The sequence below is a fragment of the Oryx dammah genome, unplaced genomic scaffold (assembly GCF_014754425.2).
Source record: "Oryx dammah isolate SB20612 unplaced genomic scaffold, SCBI_Odam_1.1 HiC_scaffold_17, whole genome shotgun sequence".
NCBI lineage: Eukaryota > Metazoa > Chordata > Mammalia > Artiodactyla > Bovidae > Oryx > Oryx dammah.
This window is the reverse complement of record NW_024070201.1, coordinates 31,024,423-31,037,674: the sequence shown is the minus strand read 5'-3', so window position 1 is coordinate 31,037,674 and position 13,252 is coordinate 31,024,423. Positions and strand designations below refer to the sequence as shown.

The window sequence follows — 13,252 nt, the reverse complement described above, 5'->3', positions numbered from 1 at the left end:
TTGCTTTGATCAGTGAAATGGGAACAGAATGATGTGTCTCTTATGAGGTGCGGTTCCCTACACTCTCTCCCCTTGCGGAGGTGAGCCCCAAAGTCTCCTATCGAGCTGGCAGCAACAAAAGGTAATAAAATATTGAGAAATAACAAGTGTTGGCAAGGATTTGGGGAAAAGGGAACCCTTGGCTGTTAGGAATGTAAATTGGTGTAGCCTCTGGGAAATAGTATGATGATTCCTCCATAAACTGAAAATAGAACCACCACACGATCCAGCAGTTCCACTTCTGGGCATTTATCCAAAGGAGATGAAAAGACTAACTTGAAAAGATATCTGCACCCCTGTGTTCATTGCAGCATTGTTTACAATAGCCAAGATATGGAAACAACTAAATACCCATCAGTGGAAGAATAAGAAGATGTGGTACATATACACATATAGTTGGACCCGTCAGATGACTGAATACACACGCGCATATAATGGAATATTACTCGACTATAATAAAGGAAGAAATCCTGCCACTTGCAATAACATGGATAGACCTTGAGGGATTATGCTAAATGAAATAAGTCAGACAGTGAAGGACAAATATATTGGGTTAGCCGAAAAGTACATTTTCCATAACATCTTATGGAAAACTGGAAAGAACCTTTTGGACAACCAATAGGATGGTCTCATTTATTGGGGAATCTAAAAAACAAAACAAAACAAAACAAAACATAGAACAGACTGGTGGTTCCTAGAGACAGAGTGAAATGGGTGAAGAGGGTCACAACATATAAACTTCCAGTTACAAAAATAATTGTGTCCTGGGGATGTAATGTCCAGCATGGTAACTATAGTGAATAACTGTATTCTGTATTTGAAAGTTAGAAGAGTAGATCTTAAAAGTTCTCATCACAAGATAAAAATTGTAACTATGAATGGAGATGGATGTTAACTAGACTTAGTGATGATCATTTCCTGGTATATACATATATTGAATCATTACATTGTATACCTGAAACTAACATAATGTTAGATGTCAATTACATCTCCATTAAAAACGTGATTCTAACACAGGGACAGGAAAATAACCAATGGAAGAGAATCAAGAGCTCACAGGACCACAGAGACTGGAGCTGATTTATGCTGAAGGTGGTACTGTAGTCCTATGAGGAAAGAATACATTGCTCAGTAAAAATGAGAGAAAAGCAAGCGAATGAAATCTCCATCCACGTCCAGCCCCCAGGATGGAAGTAAGGATCAGAGCCCCCTGACGTGAGCAAAAGACAAACCTTTGTTGTTTAAGCCACTTAGACTCTGGGGTTTTCTATTAGGCCTCTATATCTACCTTATCCTGATGACAGGTGAGGATGTTAACCCTCTGTGAGAAAACCAGAGGCCAGGAATCAAAGTGTGGCCAGAAAGGATTTAATTAAAAATATTAAAAAAAAACCAATTATAGTCTTTAATTTAGAAATTTATAATGACTTTGATATGAAGACCAATAAAGAGAAGTTATTACATGGGAAAATATTTCCTCCTTATATGTCTTCAGGTTAAAATTTATCTAAGGAAATCATGAGTTAGTTGCTCAGTGTGTCTGACTCTTTGTGACCCCATGGACGGTAGCCCTCCAGGCTTCTCTGTCCATGGGATTCCCCAGGCAAGAACACTGGGGGATTCTTGCTGTTCCCTTCTCCAGGGAATCTTCCTGACCCAGGGATCGAACCCAGTCTCCTGCAGTGCAGGTGGATTCTTTACTGTCTGAGCCACTAGGGAAGCCAAATCAGGTAGAAATAAATAAATAAATGTTACTGTGTTCAACTCAGATTGTGTTGGAAATGAGAATTGAACATTAGCTCTGAAGCTGCTATCTTAAAGTGGGGAAAGTGTGGAGTTGGGGATTTTCGTGTGAAAAAAGAACATGTGCATAACATCAGTTTCCATCACGGTGCGGAAGAAGTACTGCATCTCACCTCGAATGGGCAGTTTATTCCTTAATCCATCTCAATGTTCAGCATTTTCCCAAAAGACCCTAAAATGTCCAAGTTGAAGCAGACGCATATTTTTCTCCATCAATACCAGCTGTCTTCCTGGCTGCACAGCATCTATGGCTGCCAAGCCAGAGCCTGCAGACCCTCCCAGGGGCTGAGAGAACAAAGCCGCTCAGCCCAGACTCAGTCTACATCCCACTTCTTCAGTCCAGCGACAGTGACAGCCTTTTATAGGCCAGACAACAGGAATCGTCCTCACACTCATAGTCAAGGACACTAGGGTTTCTGCTCAGTGTTTCCCAGAGTTCCCAGGAAACGGCAGAAATACCCTCAGCTTCAATCCAGAACAACTTCAAAATGAACTGGAAGTGGTGTTTACTTTGTTTTTAACCTTAAAAAGAGAGGCACCCCAGGGATGTATTTACCAGGCCCTCCATTTTGTAGTTAATTAGAGGAAATGTGGGTTTTTGTATCATATACAAAAGAGGCCACTGCCTGCTCCTCTTCCTTCTCAGCACCTTACTAAATGCCCTGCTAATGCTCTATCAGTACAAACAGCCACATAACAAAACGCGCATGAGCTCCAGCCAGCAGGGCCTACCTGCTCCGACTGCTGCTCTAGCTGCCTCTTTGTTTATATCAGAGGATGCTATTTGGTGTGCAAAGCTTCACATCGATGTGAATGATTCTGGCCACCGAATAATGAGAATAATTGAACACAGAGTTTATTTAAGCATAAAACATATTAAAAATTATTCGGTTGATTTGTAAAAGAGAAGAGTTCGGGTCTGAAGGGAAGGATGGGGGGTGGGATTCCCCAGGTCAGCAAACAATATACAAGGTGGACCCTTGGCCCTGGCAGGACTGGCGGACATGAGGGCAGGGGGAGGAGAACACAGGTGAATTGGAGGTCAGACACTTCCAAACACCGGAGAGACCCCTCAGAGGGAGTCAAGCCTTCCAATCACTGCTTCTCAATATTCACTGTCATTCCACCAGGCCCTCCCTCTGTAAAACCTATGATCCCGACACAGCACTGGGTCTACTGGTGGGGTAGATTTCTCTGGTTAGATGTCCAGGTAGACTTGTCTCACCAGAATTTTTTCCTTTACTGGTTTTTCCTGTGAGCCCAACGTTCCTAGTGACAATTGTTTGGAAATGTTAGGGAAGATACATGTTTTCCACAAGCAACTTTTAGAAGCCAGTTTGCATACCCTGAAAGGGGCAGGTGGTGGCATGGCTTTTCCCTCTTTTCTGGAACTCTGACCATATGGGGGAGATGGCATCACTTTGAGACTGTGGACAATTTCAAATAGGTTCTGACTTAAGGGCACGCACCTTATCGCCTACAGGGGGTCAAAGTAAGTAAATTACAGTACTTTATATATAACCTTGAGTGAATTATGAGGTCACGCCTGACTTATAGACAAAATGCCACAATGAAATCTGCGTCATGACGAGAAGCAGCATCCACACTTGAAGTTCGATGGAAGAATTAGAGGCTGTGAACAGAAAGAGCGACATGGTAAGTCCTAGGAAAAAATGTACCTGCTTGACAGGGATCAGCCATCCTGGTGGATTCAAATAAAGGCACCTGCTTTCCTCAACGCCAAGAACCCACTTTCTCCAAATGGACTTGACTGTGGCAGAGAGGAAGTGAAATTAACTCAACCTCTAGATGAATCCTGCTAACTTAAAGGGTGCCAGGGAAACCTGGCAGTTAAGGCTACTGCAGGAAAGTGTGCTTGATGGATCACACACCCCAGTTCTGGACTTGGGGGCCAGATTAAAGGTCACTACTTGGTTCTTAAATGCCTGGATGTGTGTGCGTGCTCAGTTCCTCAGCTGTGGTCTGACTCCTTGAGACCCCATGGACTATAGCCCTCCAGGCTCCTCTGTTCATGGAATTTTCCAGGCAAGAATACTGAAGTGGGTTGCCATTTCCTTCTCCAGGGGATCTTCATGACCCAGGGATCGAACCCTCAATTCCTGTGTCTCCTGCACTGGCAGGCGGATTTTTTACCACTAGCACCCCCTGGGAAGTTCTATTAAGTGGCTGGATAACTTTCTTTAAAGAAAAATTCCATCTTTTAGATTAAAGATCAGGAACTCAAAGGTTTAAAAAAACCAAAAAGATGCTAGTATTCCTTGAGTGGGCTTCCCTAGTGGCTCAGCAGTAAAGAATTCACCTGCCAAAGCAGGAGACATGGGTTCGATCCCTGGGTCAAAAAAATCCCCTGGAGAAGGAAAAGGAGGCAACCCATTCAGTATTCTTACCTGGGAAATCCCACAGACAGAGGCACCTGGAGGGCTACAGTCCATGGGGGTGCAAAAGAGTCAGACATGACTTAGAAATGCAACCACAAGAAGTTCTTTGGGTGTTTGCTTCATCTTTCCTCCTTACTTTCTGGAGGTCTTATAGGTCAGCTGCTGACCCACTGGGCCTTGCATTGGAATGGCTCCTTCCGGGAGTCAAGAACTTCCTGTGCCCGTGGCCGCCCGCCCGGAGGCTGTGTGCTCACCTCGGCAGCTCTTGCCATCCTCCTGCAGGGCGCCCGTCACGCAGCTGCACAGCGGCCCGTCCACCCGGCTCGTGCAGATCTGCTCACACCCTCCATTGTCCTCACACCAGTCCAGCCCTGAAAGACAGCCCTGGACAAGTTACCTGCAGACAGTCTAGCTCTTCATCTCATACCTACGGGCAGGGCTTTAAAGAGAGGAGTGCAAGGGAAAACGCCTAGTACTCTCAGGAGTTTTTAGCAGCCCATGAAAGGATGTCATTATGGACACCTGTGATTATGGCAGGCTTTGCAATCTGGGGTCCCCAAACAGGCGTCCTCAAGCTCCTGGTTCACCAGGTTCACCTTGTAGGCACAACACACTCCAGAGTTAGCCTGAATCTTCAAATCCCATTGTTTTAATCATTTAGAGTGTTTTAGGGAACATACATACTTTTTCTCCTAATAGGTCCCACTGAAATGATCTGTTCTTTAGGTTCCTTGGTATAATCTGTGGCAGTCCTGGAATTTTGAGGGCAAGTCTGAAAGACAGAACACCAAAGGGAACATTTCACACAATTAAGCTGATAACTTATTCTTCACCACATCCTCACCTCCAAAAGAGGCAGGGGCTCAGCCCGGAGCACTACTGCAGCTCAGATTAATTAGAAGCAATGTATTCTTGATCATTGAGCCCCCTGGGACTTGGGGCTTTATGTTGAACAGAATTTAATATATTCTCCACACTAGAATTAGATTCAAAGAGGCTCCCTTCCTAGGAAGGAGGATCCTGTATCAGATCAAATAGTAATGTATGGACCAGCATCGGTAAGCAGCTTGGGCCATTGCCCCATCTCAATTCTGCCAACATGTTGTTGTTCAGTCGCTCAGTCACGTCTGACTCTTTTTTGCAACCCTGTAGACTTTCAGGCTCCTCTGTCCATGGGATTTTTCAAGCAAGAACACTGGAGTGAATATCTTGCCATTTCCTCCTCCAGGGGATCTTCCCAACCCACAGATCAAACCCTTGTCTCCTGCATTGGCAGGCAGGTTTTTTACCACTGAGCCACCAGGGAGGCCGTCTGTCAACATGAGGTGAGGGTAAAGCTGCAGTGTTAGGGATTAGGGGTTAGGGGCCAGTGCAGTAAAACCTTAGGGACATAGCTGTACATGGTGGAGATGTAAGCCTGGCATCTGTCACCTCATCTGCCAGCCCCTCAGAGCCCCAGGACCAGAGTGTGGATCTGGATAATCTGTGGGATAGCCCCTGCCTAAAGGAGACCTGGATAAAGTACATACTGAGCCTGGGAGTTTGCTTCTAAGTGGAGGACAGCTTGGCCCCAGCCTTCACTTTGGTGACCTGGCTTCTTGAGGCTATGGCATAGTAGTTCTCAAACAGGGCCAATTTTTCCCCCAGGGGACACTGGGCAATTCCAGGAGCCATTTCAGGTATTGTAATAGGGGAGGAGGAGCTGGCATCTAGTGGTTGGAGGTCAGAGATGTGCTGAACAGTCAACAGAGCACAGGGCAGCCCCACAGCAAAGAATCATTTGATCCAAAATGTCAGTAGCGCTGAGGTTTAAGAAACCTTGGTCTAATGTTACACCAGCAACAGACTGACATTTCAGAGATAGAGAAGAGTAAATGGTCATCATTCTACCCTGCTCTCTTATTGTTCTGGCACAGATGTCTATCACTCCTGGGCATCTGAAGATGGTTGGTATTCAGCCACCATCAGGTGCCTTGAGTCCTAAAAAAAAAAAGCCTCTAAAGAGCCACCAAACTTGGCATTCACCATCCCCACGTGGGGAAACCTAAGGCCGTGAGAAATAAAGACGCGCGTTGAATTTCCACACTCTCACTTACTATTTTACAGGAGTACTTTTCTGAATCGCAGAGGGACACTGCGCAGTGCAGGTGGACCTCATCGTAATCCCCAATGAACTTAAAGACCGTGACGTGGAAGCGACAGGTGAGGGAGACGCCATTCTCCTCAATGCCAATGGTGTTGTCTTTAATGTTCTGACACCTGTTCAGAAAGAAAGGGACGCTCTGCTTCACACGTTCATGTCCCACACAAAACCATCACGAATGGTAAAAATGCCTTTGCGTTTGAAAGTGACCTCTGGAGTGTGTGGGCTTGTCATTGGTTAGGACTCCCTTACAGTTTCATAGTTTGTTGGAAAAGCATCAAATAGCGCCTCAAATTAGCATCTTAACTGCAACTAAAGACAAAACAACCGGAGGGCCTGTACTCAATTTCCCTACACGTCAGTTTCTCATCCCTATCCTTCAGAATGCTGTGTTTTACGGATATCAGTTAAACACAAGATGACTCCCTACGTCTTCTGTACTTTCTTCAGTTAATTAGCAATTTGGGGAGGGGCCCCTTTTTCAAGCTCTGTTGGGAAGTCTCCCAACAGAGTGAAAACACGTGGGAGCGGGAGAAGACAGACAAGCTGAAGGGACCACCCTCCTCCCCTCTTGGCAGTACTGAGCCAATAGGCAAGGGACGACAGTATCTGCCTCCACTCGTTGGTGTTCCCCAAATGGCCCGCAGTCTATTATGCCCCAGGGTCTTTTCACACACTGTTTCCCCACCTGGAAGCCTCTCTGCTCATCTAACTAACCCTGCTCTTTCTCCAATGCCCATCTGTGGTTCCCCCTCCAGTATAAATATGCCCTGATCAGGCAGGAACAAGTGGCCTTGCCTGAAATTTGCCGACCACACCCAGCTGAGCCCCTGGGGAACAGGAACCAAGGTGTAATCGTCACTGTGTCTCCAACACACTGATGGGCATGCAGTAAGTATTTCAAAAGAAGATGTGGTACATATATACAGTGGAATATTACTCAGACATTAAAAAGAATGAAATAATGCTATTTGCAGCAAATGGATGGACCTGGAGATTATCATACCAAATCGGTCAAAGAAAGACAAATATCATATGATATCGCTTATATGAGGAGTCTTAAAGAAATGATGAGGAATCTAAAAAAAAATGATACAAATGAATTTATTTACAAAACAGAAGTTGACTCACAGACTTAAGAACTTATGGTTACCAGGTGGGTAGGGTGGGGAAAAGGGAGAGATTGGGAGTTTGGGGTTGACATGTACACACTTCTATATTTAAAAAACATAACCAACAAGGACCTACTATAAAAAATAAATAAAAATTTTAAATAAAAAGGAATATTTAGATGCTGTGTAGTCAAACTCATACAAATATTTGCCTGACAAATAAAAGCTATGACACATCTTTTAACTCCAAGAGAATATTTCTGTGTGTGTGTGTGTGTGTATACAATTATATATAAATTGTGTTTTTACTTTTGGAACATTACAAACAGTATTAACTCTCAGACTGTTTTCTTTGAAATGTGGTATTAAAATTATACTTAATTTTTAGACCCCCCAAAAACTCTGGGAATAATCATCAGTGAGTGAATGAATGAATTGTGCTGCCATGGCCAAGGCTGGCCCATCGCAGCCAAGCAGCTCTTTAAAAAAGATCTTATCAAGATAAAATGGGTGGCTCTTCTCCTTATGTTTTCTTCCCCTGACCCACAGAATTCAATAGTTTAGTGATAAGGACAATTTTAAGTTGATGTTAGTCTTCAGGATCCCCACACCTGCTCAGTTTGGTAATTCAGTCTATAAGGCAATAGTTTCCTAAAAGCTTTGAAACAAAAACTTACTAGCCATGCTTTTCCTTGTCACTGTAACTCATCTGAATAATCTAAATTGGTTCAAAGATTCTGCAGTGTTCTCAGCCCTCTGGTCTTCACGCAGCTCTTCCCTCCTTTTTTAAAAAAATATTTATTTAGTTGGGTGTGTCAGGTCTTAGTTGCCTCACGTGGGATCTTCTACCTTTCTTTCAGCATGCAGGATCTTTCAGCATGCAGGATCTTTAGTTCCGGCATGTAAGATCTAGTTCCCTGACAAGAGATGGAACCCAGGCCCCCTGCACTGAGAATGCAGAATCTTAGCCACTGGACCACCAGGAAAGTCCCCAAACCTTCCCTCTTAACTAGCCCCCCCAACTCCTAGAGAGATGATTTGAGATTTAAATGTCTGTCTGGATGTTGCCTTAGGGGGCAAACAAACCAAACACCAGGATCCTTTGTCCACAATCGGAAGGATGGTGTCCTTTCCTCCGGTCTGGGCATACACAGAGAACAGAGAAGTGACCTTTGCGTGCTCAGACCGTTGCATCACCGGTAGACGGCAGTGGCATCTCTGCACCCCCACCCCCACCCCGTGTAGCTGGAGAGAAGCAGCTGACCCCCCCACCCCCAAAATTCCAATGGAGAACCATTCTGCTGCTCAGTCATTCCGCACTGAGCGTCAGTTTTTCCATAAGCTTACTGGAGAAAACAAAACAAAACAATAACCACATTCCTTCAAGAAAGGTCAAAAGGACTCATGAATTAAAATTCTCTCACATGATGAAATTACTTCTCACCCAACAACAGTTTAATTTGAAGACCTTCATCCAGACCCTGGGGGAAGCTGAGATTTATGAACGTGCTCACTTACTCTCCCTCTCTGGGTCAACTCTATTAAATACTATTTAAAAATGCTAAATGCCACAGTGTCCTTCAAAGGCAGCCTGAGCCCACCCACCAGGGTTTGTACAGTGGCTCAAATCATAGCCCTTTTATTTTGGGAGAAAAGACCATGATGGGGTGTGGAGCAAGGGAACACATGGAGAAAGAGACCTGTTACATTAGCTCGGGCATCTGGATCTGCAAGATACCATGTAATCCTCAAGCCCTTCCCTCTGCCTCCAGGGAGGCTAAAAATCAACCGAGAAAGATAATGCCTTCATGAGGTCTTTGCTGAAAATCCCATTCGACGCCTCAACAACCCAGGCCATAAGCCACACCTGGCCAGGTAGGGAGTTGATGTACCTTGGTACCTGAAAGATTTCTTCCTCTGCCCCTTGCTGGTTAGGTAGCCTTGGGTGAGCTGTATTCAGGCTCTGAGCCTGTTCATCTGCAAAATAGTGGATGTTTATTGTTTGTCTGCCTAGAAGCATAGTCTTCTTTGGGGGAACTATTCCTTCCCTCCCCAACTTGAAGGCTAATTATACCTATCTACTGCACCCCAGGGAAGGATGCTGACTCAGACTTGAGATAGGGTTCAAGAAACACTATTCCCAAATCTGGCACCTTGAATGTTTTCAACTGAAGGAGTTTGAGAAAAATGACAGAATCAGGAAGGTCACTCTTCTCCCCTGAAAGAGGCCGTAAAACCCTCCTGTGAGAGGCACACCAGAGGAAAGGGGCATTCTTATCTCCAAAGTCAAGGGGGTGCTGAGAAGAGTCTGAAGAGTCTGGCTAAGATTTCCCTCAGTTCACTACAGTGACCACACACGATGGACCTATCATATCCACAACTGTCCACCCTTTGTCAAATGGGGCACAACGATACTCAGTCTGAACTATTTCTTAGAGTCTCCATTTCCTTATGAAGACTCCCGTGTCATGTAAAATTTATATGAAATAAACGTGTATGCTTTTCTCCTGTTAATCTTTGTCCAAATAATTTTCAGACCCAGCCAGGAACCCTAAGAGGGTCAAAAAAACTGCCTTCCCCAACACCAGGCACTTTAACGTTGCATCTTCTCCAAACGAAGGAGAGGGAATCCATCCAAGAAAAGCTAATCCTACTCCTTCCCAGGGATTCCCTGAATTGGGATTAGAAGGAATGCTCATTCCTGGGGGTTACAATGCTGAAAAAATGCTGGTGTCTAATGAGGACAATGAGAAAGACAGAGACAATGACAGAAACAGAGAGACAAAGGATAGAGGGAGGGAGGGAGTGTTGACAGCAACTGGCCCCCTGAACCCAATTACTCCTGAAGCCACATCTACTTATGTGATTTGGTTTTGTAAACGTTAAGTACTTTGTTTTTGCATAAACTTGTTTGAAATGGTCTCTACCACTTATAAAAGAAAGAATTTTGATAAATACAGTCATCTGCTTTTAAGAATTCATGTACTGGGGTGATGGAAATGTTCCAAAATTAAATTATGGTGATGGTTGCACTTCTCTGTGTAAATTTACCAAAAATTGTTGAATTTTACACTCAGAGCAAATGCATTTTATTGCCCGTAAATTATGTATGCAATAAACCTGTTAAGAAATTATTGTTGCTTGACAAAACCACTAAGTGTTTTTAAAAAATAAAGATAATTATCATGATTGTTGATTGGTTCATAGTCTTTTCTTCTTTTTCATTCACCCATTCATTCATTCAATAATTTTGTCACATAACCACTATTTTTCAGGAAATATACTAGGTGCTGGGCACATATTGGTGAGTAGAAAAACTCACCTACAGGCTATTATTCCAATTCCTTTTAAATTTTGATAGATGCATTATTCACCAACTTTAGTAATTCTCATTACGTCCTTTCATTTGTAGATAATCCACATTCAACTCAGATTGAAATTCAAAGTAGGGAGGACAGAATGCCCTGTTCGATCACGTTGAGAATAGAGCACTTTATAGTTAATGTCACAGAAAACTGGTGATCTACCCGTAAATTGTTGTGTGACTTCAGGAATTGCTTGTTCTCGCTAAGCCTCAGGCTTCTCATCTATACAAAAGGAGCTTATCACATTTACTTCATACGTTGTCATAAGGATTAGATAGTTCTTGGGTGCAAAATGCTGGTGCTGTAGGTAGTCAACAAATGTTAGTTACCTTTCTCTTCCCTAAAAAAGATATAGACAAATGTAACAGTGAAGGCTCTGAGACTGTCCTTCAAGAAGAGGCTACCCACCCTCCTTCAATGATGAAGTATCGGAGCTTGTCGTTGCTGTCACGGGACGGGGTGGCGTAGCATTTGTTCAATGTCAGAATGAGGTGTGTGGAGTCAGCTCCGACCACAAAGACCCCGACATACAGCACATCTCGTGTTGTCAGTACAACCTCACCCTGGCGGTAAGGATGTTTGTAGGAGGCGTTTTTGTAGAGTGCCATCTTGGTGGTGAAGCTGCCTTCTTGAGTTGGAACCGTCAGGTTAATGACACTATAAGGGAAAAAGTTATGGACTTAAAAAAATATTCACAACCTAAAAGCTGAGAGTTATGTTTTATTTGGTGGGAATTTGTAGGACTTCAAATGACCCTGACAGAGCTGCTCCAAGAGTGGGGGGGGAGGGGCCAGGTTATATAGAAGTTTTGCAACAAAGGGCAGGTAATCTGAACATCCAAAAACTGCTGTTAATGAAAGAAAACCAGATATCCCAAGTTAAGGAATTTAGTGCTTTTTATGTATGGGAAGATGCAAGAGTCTGGGCACACTGAAATCGTTCCTTGGATATATACCTCAGCTATCTGGGGCCAGTATCCTGTTTTCACATCCTAAGCTTCTTTTTTCAGGGCTCAACTTAGGGAGTGGCTAGAGTCTGGTGGCTGCTAGATGGCAGGTATTCTTTCCTTCCTGAGTTGCATCAGGTCTCATCAGCTCACCGTTCATGGTGGCTGCAATCCCTGCTGACTGTGACATCCTTTCTTCACTGACATGGCAGGAAATACTCCGGTTCTCACAGTCATGAGTAGGGAACCCCAAACAATGTTGTCTATCCAATTACCATTTTCCCGGCTGAAAATGCAGAGGGAAAGCCACGCAGAGAGAAGTAAAGTCTAATAGGCCACATGTGACTACTAAAACTGAACTAAAAATTCACTTCCTCAGTGCCCCGCTCCCCTGGCACATTTCAAGAGCTCAATGCCCACATACAGCTACTGCATTGGATAGTACAGATATGGGACATTTCCATCCCTGTAGAAAGTTCTATCGAACAGCACTGGTGTAAGACATCTGAGTTCAGAAAACATGAGTTATTCTTTCCTAGTGCTTCAAAGATAGATGCTAGCAATTTTGATTATGCTAACCTTAACTGTCAAGGAAAAGACAGAGTGATGTGCACAGCCCGTGAGATTCTCTACCTTAGCATAGGCTTCACAACGGAGTCCAAGGAGATCTTGATATCCAGCTCATAAGCACATGAAAATTCCACATTGATTGTCCTGTCCCTGGTGATGATGTTGCCAGTATTATTGGCACTTTCGATCCAAATAGTGTTTTTATACATGATATGAGTGCCATTGGACTGCAGAGCAAAGGAAGGTCAGAAATCATTAAATCTGGGTGTGGGTATGTGGCTTGCATTTTAAATCCATGGGCCTAAAAGTAGAGAAATGGCTTCATTCCATACATAACCCAGAGGCCAGAATAAATCAGGATGGAACCAGTCTCAGCATTTAGTAAGGAAAAAAAAAAAAGTATTAAATGGATGGCAACAGCACCCTTCAGTCTGATAACTTTGAATGCCCACCAAGGGTGATTTCATGTACCACTGAATTCTAAGTACTACCAGCCCCCAGTTATCTGTGGGAACCCAAGCTGGGGACAGCATGAAGTATTGCCATCCCGAGGTAAAATACATATCATCTTTCAATTCTTAATTCAAAATCCCGCCCCCGCCCCACCGTCAAATCTTGTACCAGGCATGCCCACAAGTACCCAAATGGATACATACATGTTTTACCGTCTTGCTCCTTTCATTCGCTGATTAAAAAGTGCTAATGTACACAGTTAACAAAATACATATTACCATATGTAAAATAGGTAGCCAGTGGGAATTTGCTGTGGGACACAGGGAGCTCAATCTAGTGTTCTATGACAACCCGGAGGGGCAGGGAGTGGAAGGTGGGAGGGAGTATGCCTATGGCTGATTCATGTCGATGACTGGCAGAAA

General features: G+C 43.9%; 1 protein-coding gene across 1 annotated transcript in view; it reads right to left on the bottom strand.

Annotated features, from left to right (window-relative positions):
- Positions 1 to 2,699: 2,699 nt before the first annotated feature.
- The window catches only part of LOC120876377 (tubulin-specific chaperone cofactor E-like protein), a 170,367-nt gene continuing 159,814 nt past the window's right edge, over positions 2,700 to 13,252 (bottom strand). The window contains exons 25-30 of the mRNA XM_040258226.1: positions 12,441 to 12,604; positions 11,270 to 11,518; positions 6,338 to 6,500; positions 4,926 to 5,013; positions 4,496 to 4,612; positions 2,700 to 3,475 (exon numbers count right to left, since the gene is read on the bottom strand). Of these exons, the coding sequence (XP_040114160.1) occupies positions 3,375 to 3,475; positions 4,496 to 4,612; positions 4,926 to 5,013; positions 6,338 to 6,500; positions 11,270 to 11,518; positions 12,441 to 12,604 (882 nt within the window). The 3' untranslated portion in view covers positions 2,700 to 3,374. The remainder of the gene's footprint in view (positions 3,476 to 4,495; positions 4,613 to 4,925; positions 5,014 to 6,337; positions 6,501 to 11,269; positions 11,519 to 12,440; positions 12,605 to 13,252) is intronic.